We start from the raw sequence: 15,494 nt of genomic DNA on the forward strand, positions 1-15,494 counted from the left end.
GCACAGAGCCTGACATGGGGCTTGAACCCATGAACCGTGAAATCATGACCTGACTGAAGTCGGACACTCAACTGACTGAGCCACCCAGGTGCCCCAAGGACTCTAATTTTTGTTATTAGGCTGAATTTGAATCTCGGCACTGCCATTTATTAAATATGGGACCCTGTGAAAGTCAGCTTACCTCTTTGTACATTGGTTTCTCACCTGTGAAACGAGGATTATCATAAAACCCACCTCACAGGGATTGCTGTACTGAGTAAATGACAGAATGCACCATGTGGTACTTAGAACCATGCCTAAAACAATATGTGGCACATAGTACATACAAGCTATAAACTGATGATAATCTTTTAGTTCACATTCCTAGTAGGCACATGTAAGTTGCCATTATAATCTAGAACACCATCATTTCCCCAAATACACCATCTCTGCAGCTGATCCTATTAAAAAATCCTTCCTTGAAAAGTATTTTTCAAGGACTTTAAGAATATTTTTTAAAAACTACATCTAAATGAACCCATGTTTCCTTCTTGTCAAACATGATGTACAGATTTTGAATGTATGTCATAGAACTTCAGGGGCTCACAGACCCCCACCTACAGACTCCTGGTTAAGGACTGCTGTCCTCTTCATCACTCGAACCTAACAAGTATTATTAACTGTTCTAGTCGGCCACAGTAATATAGTGACCCTCTACATTGTGGTTCAAAATTTTAAGGATCAATTTCAGTAACGTAGATGGCATTTGTTAGGTGATATGAGAGTAAAGTAATTAAATATATTTGAATTATAATCTGCACAAGAGTACTTAGGTTCCTATAATACATGTTAAATGCAAGTAGATGTTCACCCTCGTCTTGTTGCCAAGATGACGTCCACAGGTTTTGATGCCACCGCACGACAGTTAGTCGGTTAAGTCACTGACTGGCAGTTTAGGAGCTGCTGCAGGTTTCCTAAAGTGATGATCAGGTATTTGAAATTAGATGAGGATTTTCTTCTGAAATTAGCTTCAGATATTCAACAGAAGTTTTAAAATAACTGTATAAAAACATGAGGCCACTTTAAAAATTCCTTAATACTTTGCTTAGGAGCTTTCTTTGGCTCTTCTGGGGAGTAACACAGTCAGTGGAGTAAGAACGGGCTGTGCTGTGGACCCACTTCTGGCTGCATGGCCTTGGCCAAGTCACTTGCCAGCGGAGCCTGAGTTTCCCAATGGGCAAAACAGGGATAATAGTACCTCTCGTACTTAAAACATGGGGCTGCTGTATTATTTTAGAATCTGTCACAAAAGCTGTGAAGTACCACGCATCGCTATCACTTTGTATATTCTATATTTTAACTTGTAAAACTTCAACTTCTGTGATCACTGGGGTGCCTTAGTGGCTCAGTTGGTTAAGCATCTGACTCTTGGCTCAGGTCATGATCTCACTGTTTGTGGGATCGAGCCCTGTGCCAGGCGCTATGCTGTCAGTGCTTGGGATTCTCTCTCCCTCTTTCTCTGCCTTTCCCCCACTCACATGCACATGCGCTATCTCTCTCTCAAACTTTATTTAAAAAACCTTTTATGATCACTAAGTATTTCTTAGTAACTGACACTGCAAGGTAATAATTAGAAGCGGCAGTTCCAAAACAAATAAAATAGTTCATGAGGGGCACCTGGGTGGCTTAGTCGGTTAAGCGTCCGACTTTCGCTTAGGTCATGATCTCGCGGTTCGTGGGTTTGAGCCCCGCGTCGGGCTCTGTGCTGACTGCCAGCTCAGAGCCTGGAGCCTGTTTCAGTCTGTGACTCCCTCTGTCTCTGACCCTCCCCTGCTCACGCTGTCTCTCTCTCTCTCTCCTAGAAATAAACAAAATATTTAAAAATAAAATAAAATAAAATAGTTCATGAGCAATGTTATACTGTTGTAAGAACAATTCCCTTGCCCTGGTAATCCTCTTTAATACATGCCAATCTTTACATGAAATGTCTGGGGAGCATAAAAGCTTACGAGAAGACTCTCAAAAGCCATACAACACACTGCATTGTATTCACCATATGTAGCCTCATCTCAGAAAGAGAAGGGCACTCCCTGCTCCTAGCTGTCATTTTTCATAAATTTTAAGAAGCATAATTACAAAAACTGATTTTAAACCAACCACTGGTAGATATGTGTGTCATTTTTAATAGTCTCTTACAAATGACTCCATTCATTCAAAACTATTAGTCCCTACTATAAACCAAGCAATATTAAGTTGAAATTAAGATTATTTGCTTTTGGAGATTTAATTTTTAAAATAAATTCTTAAAAATATGTGTTGCAACGGAATTATAATTTTCAGAAAGGTATATGATGTCATAGATATATCATAGGGAAACTGATCTGTCTACAGATCAGAAAACCTAGAAACAGAACAACTCACAATCATTAGTATGACTGGCTCTTCCAGGTTAAAAAAGGAAGATAAAACCCAGGCAGCTAGTTCTAAATTTCTCACAAGCTACTTTTTAATGTTTATTTTATTGTGCTTATTTACCACGAATGCCCGCTGGCATGACAGAGAGAATTCATCTTTCAAAGCCTGATGACACTTCTACTAGCTTTAAATGACCATTTATATTTTCTTCTGTATTTGATTGTGAGTGCTGTGTTTTTCCAGATGTTCTTAAAGCAGATAGTATTTCTTGTCTGATGCAAGAAAACATCAGAGATGAATCTACTCACCCGGACTCATTTCTCTGGTTTAAGTCTGCACTGATCCAGGCATACCCTGCCACTTTCCTATGACCAAGCAAACATATAGGAGGAGCTATTTGTGGAGAGGTGTGTAGTTTCCAATCTGCAACTTTTTGCTGAAGTGATGCTAAGCTACAGTGGTCCTCTCCAAGACCACGCAACTCAGTGAACCTGGCTAGCACCCCTATCACCCACGTGAAAGCCCTGGCAAGAGTATTATCAGCATGGTTACCATACAGTGAGCCCACCTTTTAAATACAAAGCCATTTTCTGTCTGTTAAGTATTATAGGGTTGTTTTTCTTTTCCTCATGCTTGAAACATAATTCCTATTCATATAAGTTAATGTTTTATTTTGGTCTACCTAGGACACCATACCTTTGATAAATGAAACACCAATTAACCTAAAAACATGCCACCCTTTAATAATTAAAGCTGTGATCTTAGTTTTATCCCTCACTCTAGCAGTATTTCTAGTAATCCTTATGATCTCTAGCTTCAATTTGTGAATTAACTGTAGCATCTGTGACTTTAGAAAATGAATATATATTTTTCACAAATGTTACATTTTTAAGCTGCTAAAACTCGAGAAAACAAAAAACGGTTTTTAAATATAACAATGCCTAATGTAGATGTTATGGAAATAAGTATGAATATTTTTTAAACAATTTTAAATTGTTTTTAAAAATCCTCAATCAATATTGCTTTTTAACTTTATAGGAAATAAGTATACTCAGAAGAGATGTGATTATCTGGTTCAATTCTGTTTTAGAGCAGCACTCAAGTTCAGAGTGTAAAGGCACTTGTAGGTTCTCTAGACACAAAAGCTCTGCATTGTAACTTCAAATTGTCTCCTACAAGTGTCTTAAATTTTATGGTCTAAAATACATACACCAGCAGTGGTCATGGAGTTTATACAAATTCTTACGTGTGGAAAGAAATGCAATATAATAACTACTCAAGCCTTTCCAAGGAGATATAAACTACAGCCTTTTAGAAAGAAAGGAAAGGAAGGAAGAGAAAATAAAAGAGAAAGAAGGAAAAAAGGAAGGAAGGAAGGAAGAAAAGGGAGAGAGAAAAAGAGAAAGAGAAAGAAAGAAAAAGAAAAAAAGGAAAAGAAAAAAGGAAGGAAGGAAAGAAGACAGAGAAGGGGAGGGAGGAAAGAAGGAAGGAAGAAGGGAAGGAAGAGGAAGGGAAGAAAGGACAAAAGGAAAGGAAGGGGAGGGGAGGGAGGGAAGGAAGGAAGAAGGGAAGGAAGAGGAAGGGAAGAAAGGACAAAAGGAAAGGGAGGGGAGGGGAGGAGAGGGAGAAAAGCTGTTTCCGGAGTCCCCAGCAATGAAGAGAATCAGGGTTAGACCCTAAGGCTGGGCAGAACATATAACAAACACAAGGAGACAATCAATGCATTCTCTAACACTCTGAAAACCCAAATAATGGAATTTGCATTTTATGGTAATGCTAAAAATATAGTCCTTTTATATGTCACAAATGCCTGTAACATTAATTAAGCAGTAACTATGTGTCAGGTTCTGAACGAAGTACTTTAGAAGGATTATATAATTTAATTTTCACTAGTAAGTGGCAGAGCCAGCATTTGAACCTAGTAATCTGATACTAGAGCTCTTAATCATCACATTACCTACCTATTCATAAAACAAGCGGGTTTAAAAACTTTATGGCAAATTTCCTTTCCTCAGAATAACATTTCTTAACCTCCCATTATTTTTTTTAAATGTTCATTTATCCTTGAGAGAGAGAGAAAGAGAGAGAGAGAGAGAGAGCGCGTGCCGGCACGCAAGTGGGGGAGGGGCAGAGAAAGAGGGAGACTCAGAATCCGAAGCAGGCTCCAGGCTCTGAGCTGTCAGCATAGAGCCCGATGCAGGGCTCAAACTCATGAACTGTGAGATCATGACCTGAGTGGAAGTCAGACACTTAATCAACTAAGCCACCCAGGTGCCCCCATTAATCTTTTTTAATAACATGAAAAACTGGCCTATGTTTTGATAAAGACATTTTCCAGATGAAAAACTCATTAACTATTCTATAAAACATTTACATATTAAATCTGAATCTAAATTATTGTTACCAACTATTTAAATTTCCATCCTGTGTAATATTTACATGTTATACTTACACTGCGTATATGCTTTGTACACAGTAAGAACTTAAATACTTACTGATTAGCTTTTAGCTACAGCAAATAATTATAATGTACAAAGGTTTTCCACAGTCAAAATGTGTAAATATAACAGCAAATATAACAGCATTCCCTGGGAGTAAAGGGAGCTACTTGGGTTACAGGAAATTTAAATGTTTATTTTCTTGCTGATATTTAAAGGCAAATAATTAAGGTAGGGAAGAGAAGATGTCTTGCAAATATTTTTTTAGAAAACAAAAAAATTGACCAACATGGTTGTGGGTAGCCACCATACCATATTCTCTTTAACAAAGCCTTTTCCTGCCTCCTGCAAGAGAAGGCTTCCTCCAACTATAAAGATGCCTACTCTCTTTTGTCACTGGTCATTAATTACTTAAAATCATTTAAAATTCATATTAGTAAATGGAAAAAAAACTTTTTTCACTGAGATTGCAGGTTTTTTAAAAATTTTATGTTTATTTTTGAGAGAGAGACAAAGAGCATGACCGGGGGAGGGGCAGAGAGAGAGAGGGAGAATCTGAAGCAGGCTCCAGGCTCCAGCTGTCGGCACAGAGCCTGACTCGGGGCACAAACCCTTGAACTGTGAGATCATAACCTTGAGCAGAAGTCGGACACTTAACTGACTGAGCCACCCAGGCGCCCCATATTTTCAATGGGCCTTTTCAGTCATTTGGTGATGAAATGATTTTAGAAATATACATATACTTGAAATTGCTCAATACAGGACTCACATCATTGTAAGTTTATGTTTGGCCTCTGGAACTTTATACAAAGTCAGATTTGACTTCAAAGTACAGGAAATTGAACTAATACATATAAACATTTCTTGTGGGGTTGTTTGTACCTGTGTTTTTAAATAAGAAACACTCACTTGACCAGATACTCTTGTTCCTCTAACTAGAATATAAATAAAATCAGATCACAATCCAGAAAAGCTTGCTTTATCACGAATGTCTCATATCTGTATTGGGCTATAAGGAACAGAGAACCAAAATGTCTTCTTTATACGTACTATATTTTAGACAGTATTAAGTATATACTGTCGTCTCTTCTCATGAAATTTTGCTCTAGAAAAATCTCCATTTTGAGGTAATGCCATATTTCTTTATCAGGCTTATTGTTACTCTGGCAGAGTCTGTCAGTATCAAGAGCCACACTGAGCACTTGCGCTGTGTAGTTACTTATGAAGAACAGAACAAAACAAGACACCTTGTTTGCTGAAATTAAAAAGTGAAAGAAAAAAATGAAGCATCATTTCTCTAGTTTATCAGTAAATAGCTGCTGAGAGAGGGGCAGGTGATTATGATATGAATAAAGATGATTAATCATACATTCATTCTATCATTTCACCAACAGTAGGTTTCATACCTTTAAAAAGATTACAGTGAATAAGTAGGTCATTAACTTGGAACACTCTGAAAACAACCTAACAGTAAGGATAATTAAAGAACCAGTAATATTCCAGTTGAATCAAACATCTTAATCAGGACCAGCACTTTTTACAGAAATTAACAAGCTGGAAAATCTCTTTTCAAAGTCAGTAATTCAAACAGAAACCTCACATTAATTTAAAAAGTGAAACCATCAATTTGGATCCAGATTACCTCTTACTGTAAACAAGCACTGAGGTAGAAAAATGAGAGTCAGTAGCTAAAAGCCTGGACAATCCAAAATGGATAAATGGGCTGTAAATCATTAACATATATATTTTCTATTCAAATCTAAACTCAGATTTTACAAAGGCACATCTACTCCGCATAATTCAGTTTCTACTTCTACTTATGATTTAGACAGGTGTAAAATGTCAAACATTTACACTCTAAAATATTCCATCTATATGCAAACTGACATGTTAATCACACATTACCTTACCAACTCATTAAAGGTGGCAGCCCATGGTGCTTTATATATCAGCACTTTGTATTTAGATTTAATTGCATGTATCTGAAAGTAATGAATCTACTACAGACTAAAATACAATTTTCTATGTATACTTTTCAATGATTTGGATTGTCCTGCTCCAATTGAGAAATCACTGATCCTGCTGAATGAAACTAAGTTCCTTAAGATGGATTCTCCATCTCCTAGTGATCATTGAGATGGCCAAGGAAATGTAAACAAAACCTGTATCAGTACTAAAACCTTCAACAGGGTATCAGTGACACCCAAAAGCTCCAGGGATTTCTGTAATATATAATAGATAAATATAATAGGCAAGGACAAAGCCACCACACTTACTGAACATAAAAGAACAACTTGTCTGTCTAGGAGACATAACATCTACTACACAGCACAAAGAATGGACTCAAAATGGGCATTTAAGTACAAGACATATAATCCAGATCCCTTTAAAGCCTTTGGAAAGTGAGATACATATCAAAAATTTAACTCTGCTCTTATCTAGGCATTCTACTAGAGAAAACTGGACAAATAGGCAAAGATGTATGTTTAAAAATGATTATAATCACCGCAATTAGTAATAGTAAATCAATAATTGCAAAACTATAAACAATCTAAATGTTCATTTATAAGAAACTGATATATGATTTCACCGAGATAACGGAATATTATATATATATAAATTTTCACTGATGAGAAATGACCTCCATAACATACTGCTGAAGGGGAAAAAAAAAGATTAAAAATGACATATAATATACATCACTCATCATCAGGGAAATGCAAATCAAAACGACAATGAGGTATCACTTCACACCTATCAGAATGGCTAAAACTGAAGACACAAGAAATAACAGGTGTCAGCGAGGATGTAGAGAAAAAGGAACACTTGTGTACTATTGGCAGGAACACAAACTGGTCCAGCCACTGTGGAAACAGTATGGACGTTCCCTCCAAATTTAAAAATAGAACTATCCTACGATCTAGGAATCACACTACTGGGTATTTAATCCAAAGAACATAAAATCAATAATTCAAAGGGACACTTGCACCCCTATGTTTATAGCGGCATATTACTTACAACAGCCAAATTATGGAAGCAGCCTAAGTATCCGCTGATAGATGAATATCCAACTATATGGCATATATATACAATGTTATATTATTCAGCCATAAAAAAAGAATGAAATCTTGCCATTTGCAATGACCCAGATGGATACAAAGTATAATGCTAAGTGAAAGAAGTCAAAGGAAGACAAATACCATGTGATGTCACAGATATGTGAAATTTGAGAAACAAAAACAAGCAAAGGAAAAAAGGAGAGCGACAAACCAAGAAAGAGACTATTAACAAAAGAGAACAAACTGATGGGTTACCAGAGGGGAGGTGGGGGAAGGGGGATGAGGAAAATAGGGAGTGGGGATTAAAGAGTACACTTACCATGATGAAAAAAATTAAATGATGAAAAATAGGCATACCCAGAAATTCCACTTTAAGAATTTATCTTAAGGAAATGATAGTACTATATTCCAAAGACTTATAAATAAGGATGTTAATTATGAATTACGATAACAGCTATTTCTTACATATGATCTCATTTAGTCCTCACAACTATTACCTCCATGTTACAGTGAACCTGTTCAATCACACAGCAAGTGGAAAAGTTGCGATCTGAATAACACGCCCTACGCATCTAAGCAGAAACAAGATCATAGAGGCCTTATAAGCTATGCCAAAGGGCTTGGACTTTATTTAAGGCAAGCAATGAAGCAACTGGAAGATTTTAAGCAGGAGAAATAACACTATCAGGTCTGAGGTTTGGCATGTAAAGAATGGTTCAGTAGGGATGACATAAAGCAAGATGAGAGACACCTGTACAAGTTACCGAATTAAATGAAAACGGAGAGAAGATAAATCCAAGAGATGTTAAAAAACTACAATCAATGGGGCACCTGGGTAGCTCAGTCAGTTGAGCGTCTGACTTTGGCTCAGGTCATGATGTCATGGTTCGTGGGTTCAAGTTCCGTGTCAGGCTCTGTGCTGACAGCGCAGAGCCTGGAACCTGCCTCAGATTCTGTGTCTCCCTCTCTCTCTGCCCCTCTCGCTCCTGTTGACTTTCAGGTTTCTGACTCGAGCAAATGGGTGGATGACAGTGCTACTTATATCACAGGGGGATATTAAGCACACTGAGTTCAAGGTAGCTATGGAACTTCAAGAGGAACACACTGTTGCATTTATGAGTCTGAAGCTCAGAGGCCCCAGGCAGGAGATAAAGATTTGGGATTAAAGAAAAAAAAAGATTTGGGATTCATTAGCCATATTTTAGTTGCAGTCATGGCAATGGATAAGGTCATGCAGGGAGAGTGAGAGAAAAAAAGATGTTAGAAATCAAGGGAGTACTGGTATCTTAACAAGAGGCAGTCTAAGCAGCTCTCAGGGAGGCTGAGGAGAAACTGGAGAAGCAGAAAGAAAAGCAATGGACACGGTAGTTGCAGAAAGTCAAGAAAAAAGTTTCAAGCAGGGAAATACTGTGTTTCCAGTGAGTTAATGCTCAGAGAAGCCCTGACAGTGAGGTCTAAAAAGTGTTTCTTTAATTTAGCAATAAAGTGACTCTGGACAGGGCATTAAAAAAAAAAAAAAATGACACATTATAGTTACACACAGAGAGAACTGCACAAATTATCACCAAAATACAAAATGAAATGAGGGTCACCACTGTGTGATTGGGATATTTGATAGTTTTTTACTTTCTCCTTTATAATTATTAACGTTGCTTAAAATTTCTAAATAAATATGTACTGTTTTTGTAATAAGAAACAATTCTCTTCATGTTGAAAAAAGAAAGTATGGTTTTTAATACTACAGTTCCATCTGGCGAAAATGATCTTGAGAAAATAACTGGAAAATCCATTCAAGGTGTTAATCAAGGTGTTAATCACAGCACTGTCTATAATAGTGAAATACTGGCAATAACCTAAATGATCACTAGTGAATTTGCTAAATACATTTGGGAATAACTATATAATGGCGTACTACGAAGCCATTAAAAACGAAGACAAAGATATATTCATTACTAGTTTGGTGAGCTTCAACATGTTACATAATGTTTCTTCATCTGTAAGATGGGAATAAAAAGAACACTTACCCCATAGTGTTTTAACCTAGCTTCTTAGCTATTTCCTATTGTGATCAGAAACAAAAATTTGAGGTTTATGAGTTTCCTCATACCCGATATCACATACTCAATATCACATACCCCTATTTCAAAACATACTTTGCTATACGCTTTTTAAAAAAATCTTTCAAAATCAACATTCAACTTGGCTATAAATCATGTTAAGAAAATATGGATCTAAGACCACAAAGGCAATGAACATATAGGATGAAAATAGACAATTCCTGCAACTCTTCCTTGTTTTTAAAAAACTCCTATAAATATTCACAAACTAAGTTTATTTACTCACTTGTACATGTAGAAAACACAGTGCTGGAAAGCAGAACCAGGCTGATCTGGATGCCAATGGGCCCTGTGGCCAATAAGTCTCCCAGGTTACAGTGACAGGGACATGGCATCCCCACAACATAATTTATACAGACATACTGGCTAGCTTCCTCAGTTTTACCATCACTGTACAAACGCTTATTTTGTTGTTTTAAGTAGCTGAAACCAACCTGCCATGGTCTTTCCCAATCGAGTGGAATAGGGAAGGCGCCAAGCCATGTTCCTATAAAACTAGAAATCGTAGTGATCTGAAGACTGTTCTCCCAAATGGATGTAACTCTGTAAAAGACAAATGTGTAAATCATTAGTGGTATATATCTTAGCTGCCAGAGACTCAAACAGTGCTGCAAATGGACACCAAACGTATACGCTTTGTTCATTTAACAATCATCTCGAATTGACGTGTGTTTACCATGAACTATTAACAACTAATTGGGAAGATGAGATAAATGGTTTTCGGTGGGAAAGGCAGTACGTGTAGCACATGGCGAAAGCCAAACAACAGGGAAGAGGATCTGCAGTGAAAGCTGTCTTCCTCCCACCCTTATCAACTTTGGGTCCCNCGGGAAGATGAGATAAATGGTTTTCGGTGGGAAAGGCAGTATGTTGTAGCACATGGCGAAAGCCAAACAACAGGGAAGAGGATCTGCAGTGAAAGCTGTCTTCCTCCCACCCTTATCAACTTTGGGTCCCTTCTTAGCAGCAGCTGCTTTCACCAATGTAGTACATATCCTTCCAGAAATATTTTATGCATGCACAAATATATACACAATTTTGTTTGGAATGGTACGCATCTATGTATACATCCTTTATCAAAATTCAAATGCATCATGTTATAAACCCAGTTTTGCCGTTTTGTTTTCCCTTGTTAACTATACTCGCTACAGAAGTACTCCACTGCATGGGAGGGACATCCCTCATTCAGCTAGTCCTTCTGATAGCACATTTCATTTGAACAAATCAAATCTATTTATTTGGTGGAGGAGGAGTAGAGAACACCAGATTTCAAAACAGCCAGTGATTTCGCCTACCATCCTTATCGATTAAGTGTATACCTTGGAGTGTTAAGGTGAAAAGACAGAATTCTGCCATTCTGAGCCGGTCTGGGTTTCAGCCTGCCTCTCACAGTGTGACCACTTAGCTGTAGGGAGCATGAGTCTCGTTACAGGAGCGTAAAACCCCACGACAGTGCAGAAAGTGGGGTACAAATACTCGCTTGTTCAAATTGAAAGGTTATTATATGTAAAGATTGTGAAAAGCGGCTTCTTCCAGCCAGTGCAGGGAAAAAAGGGAAACATTTCTTCTGTTAGATGACTTCTTTCACTATAAACAGGCCATTACACACAAAATATACACTGAATTAAAGTAGCCCCAAATGACAAGTCAGTTCATAAGCCAATCCCTCTGCCACCTGTCTCTCTCATTACTCCCCCTTGTTCACTTATACAAGGTAAGAGCTCTAGCTTGACTGAACTGAAAATCAGGACTGGAAGAAGGTTGGAACCAATCGCCACGGGTCCCAATCTGTGTTGTTTGCTGGGCTTCACTGTTCTTTTTATTTTATAGAAGACCTAATAATGCAAGTCAATTTCTTCAGCTAGCATTCAACAACACAGAGATCTGTCCCAATCCTGGAGGGGAAAAAAAAACCCAAAAACTGATGAGTGGAATGTAAAGAAGGAACTCTAATGTTCAGGCAACTTAAAGGATTTTCTAGGGTTAATTTTTTACTATCTGTGGCTGACAAATGTTGACTATCTTTCACTTAAGACATTAATTCCTATATGTTGCAAGACGTAAAGGGGTGTGCCTAGAGACATGAAGTCTGGGAGAGGTGGAGAGCAAGGTTTACTTTCTGCTGGGAGGAATTTACTTCTCCCATTTTATGGAGGAGGAAGCCCTACCAGAATTGGGAGAATGAGTGGCATCTGGGCTTGACAAACTGGATAGAGCTGCTCTGCAGACAGAAGGAATGCAAATAAAAGTAAAAATTGAGTGGGAGAATGGGAAATAGGCTAGATAAGTAGGTTAGAGTTAGGATTTCTACAAATAGCACCTTTACTGAGTACAGTGAAAGCCTGACCCGATAGCCCTTTCTCAGCCATACAATTCACTCACGTAAGGTGCACAATTCAGTGGTTTTTAGTGCACTTAGAGTTGTGCAACCATCATCTCAAAATGACGCCCTTGTACCTGTCAGCACTCACTCCCCACTTCCCCTTCCCTCCGGCCCCAGGCAACCACTTTCTCTCTCTAGGGATTTGCCTGTTCTGCACATTTCACATCAATGGAATCACACAATGTGTGGTCTTTTGTGACCAGCTTCTTTCACTTAGTGTAATGTTTTCAAGATCCATCCATTTTGTAGCATGTGAAAATACTTCTTTTTTATTGCCAAATAATATTCTGCTGTATGGATATACCACATTTCTTTTTTCCATGCATCAGCTGAACATTTGAGTTGTTTTTGAGTTTTTGGCTACTATGCATAACGCCACTATGAATGTTCATGTATGAGTTTTGCATGGACATATGTTCTCATTTTTCTTTGGGATATACTAAGAGATGGAGTTGCTGAGTCATATGATAACTATGTTTAACCTTGTAAAGGAACTGCCAGGCTGTTTTCCAAAGCAGCTGGGCCATTTTATATTACTACTCGCAGTGTATGAGTACACAATTTCTCCCCACCCTTGCTAATACTTGTTATTTTTTTATGTTTATTTATTTGGGGGCGGGGGGGAGAGCACAAGCAGGGGAGGGGCAGAGAGAGAGGGAGGCAGGGGATCCAAAGCAGGCTCCCTGCTGACAGCAGACAGCCCAATGCAGGGCTTGAACTCACAAAGTGAGAGAGCATGGCCTGAGCTGAAGTCACACGCTTAACTGGCTGAGTCACCCAGGCGCCCCTCTAATACTTATTACTATTGATTACAGACATCTCAGTGGGTGTGGAGCAGTATCTCATTGTGGTAGACTTAGGGTTAGGATTTTAGAAAAACCTGAAAAGCAAACTAAAGAAGTCACGGAGGTTTTAAAACAAAGCAGATAAGACCAAAGCTATATTTCAACAAGGGTTATGTACATGTCTATCTAACCTTGAAGCTCTAAGTTCCTTGGGGTTGAGGGACAAGACCCATGTCTTCACATTTTTCACTTTCATAGCACACTGAGGCCATCTGATATTTGTTACAGAAAGGGCAAACATGCATGAGGCTGTCCTCTATTTTATTTGATGTATCCAATGGAATTTATGATCTTACACATAATAAATATAGAAAAATAAGGAACCAGGAGCTAGTTTTAAAAATAGAAAAACTCTGTAGCCTATCTTTGTAAAATTAAAATTTTGCATTTATCAAAATCATAATGTGTATAAGCACCTTTAAGGTCCCACATCGTTATCAGATGACGACACCTACTACCAATTCCTCCCTACTCCTGAAATCCACTCCCAAGGCAGACATTATAAACTCTTCAGTGTTTCTTCTATGTATCTCAGAATTTAAAGAACGTACATTATATATAGACTTTGCAAGACTGTTACTCCCTGCTTTCTACAATGGAAGAGGACTTAGCACTCTTTTCCCACAAGCCTCCTGTCGCCATGTGCTCATTTGTCCCTGACTCACCATCCCCTCCTCCCGACTGAATCCACAGCACAGTACCTACATTAATATGACTATGAAAATGTCACAGCTGAACCACGCAGTAAACCGCAGTCACATTTCCTTTCTTACAGATTTTCATTTTCTTTGGATGTTAAAAACTGCCTCTTTTTTAACCTCATTTGCTTAGGTACCTGTCACTAAACCATCCTCAAATATTCTAAAGAAACTAAACATCACCTCTAAATACTTGTTTATGCTCTTTGTTCTCCTGTTTTCTCTTGTGGAGGGCACCTCCCTGCCGCGAGCTGGACTGGCTGCCCTGTAAGCCTGAGGCATGGCCGCTGTCCTGTAAGCTCCCTATACCATCATCCTATGAATTCCCTTTGCCTATTCCAATGCTTTTGGGTCTCCTGCTTCCCAGATTGCAAGACTTCCTCCTATCCCCCCCACCTTTTTTTTAAAGCACCTCCTTCAATAGATTCCTGAGAAAGAGTAAAATAGATTTTAAAGATTGTTTAAAGTCTGAAAATGACTTTACTGTAATTGTCAGAAGTCATTTTGCCTCAGAATTTTGAAGCCATTGCTCCATTATTTTCTGTTTCCCACCTGAAAAGTCCAGACACTCTGGCTCCCAGGCCTCTCTAGGTTAACATGTACCCCCTCCCTGCTCCCCCCACCCCACCTACCCACAACACATACTGCCCTCTCTGGTAGCCTAGAGTCATCTCTTTATTCCTGTTATCTAAGATTTCACAATCTTGTGTCTTGGAGTGGGGGGTCTTTTCAGCCATGATGCTGGAAACCAATGGGCCTTCTTTTTTTTTTTTTTTTAAATTTTTTTTAGTATTGATTATTTTTGAGAGATAGGGAGGGACAGAGAGAGATGGAGACACTGAGTCTGAAGCAGGCTCCAGGCTCTGAGCTGTCGACACAGAACCCAACACAGGGCTCAAACCCACAAACCACGAGATCATGACCTGAGGAAGGAGGATCTAACTGACAGGCCACCCAGGCGCCCCACCCATGGGCTTTCTTAATCTACCATCTCAAGTCTTTTGGTTCTTGACATTTTCTCTTTAAAGATTTATAAAGTCTTGGTTTTCCTGCCCAGATCCCCCCAGAATTTTCTGTTTTTCTTACTCTTCTGCTGGGAATACTACCATTTGGAATTAACCCTCTGATTATTTTTAAGCTTTTAACCCATTTCCCATATTTTTGCCTTTTCTGTTTGGCCAAGGGATCTTTATAACTTTGTCTCTACTTCTGTTGAATATTTTTTTCTTATTTCTTAATTTCCAGGAGCTTTCTTGTTCTCTGAATATTTCTTTCAACTGCCTTCATATTTTTCGTATCTTCATATTTTCAACTGCCTCTTCATATCTTATGGATGTAAAAACAATAGACATTTTTAAAGTTATCTTCTGGTCTTTAGATCGCCTTTGTTTCCATTGAGTTTCTTTCTTATTTTCATTTCTGCCTTTCACTTCAGACGTGTTCCTGAAATGTCCAGTGATTGTTCATTTCTCATTCTACTTAAAAGTAAAAACTACATTTGAAATGTCCAGAACAGGCAAATCTAGAGAGACCGGAAGTAGTTTAGCAGTTGCCTGAGAA

At 38.3% G+C, this 15,494-nt stretch overlaps 1 protein-coding gene across 5 annotated transcripts in view; it reads right to left on the reverse strand.

The window, feature by feature from the left end:
* PIGF (phosphatidylinositol glycan anchor biosynthesis class F) overlaps positions 1-15,494 on the reverse strand; it is a 36,617-nt gene that overhangs the window by 4,739 nt on the left and 16,384 nt on the right. For 3 of the 5 annotated variants that reach the window (XM_077749293.1, XM_077749295.1, XM_077749294.1), the window contains exon 5: positions 10,443-10,551. In XM_077749293.1, the coding sequence (XP_077605419.1) occupies positions 10,443-10,551 (109 nt within the window). Of the gene's footprint in view, positions 1-850; positions 954-5,910; positions 6,088-10,442; positions 10,552-15,494 lie in introns of all 5 variants that reach the window. The other 2 variants (XR_013331367.1, XR_013331368.1) reach the window with 2 other exon arrangements.

This window comes from Crocuta crocuta, unplaced genomic scaffold (assembly GCF_008692635.1).
Source record: "Crocuta crocuta isolate KB4526 unplaced genomic scaffold, BGI_CrCroc_1.0 scaffold118, whole genome shotgun sequence".
In the NCBI taxonomy this organism is placed as follows: Eukaryota; Metazoa; Chordata; class Mammalia; order Carnivora; family Hyaenidae; genus Crocuta; species Crocuta crocuta.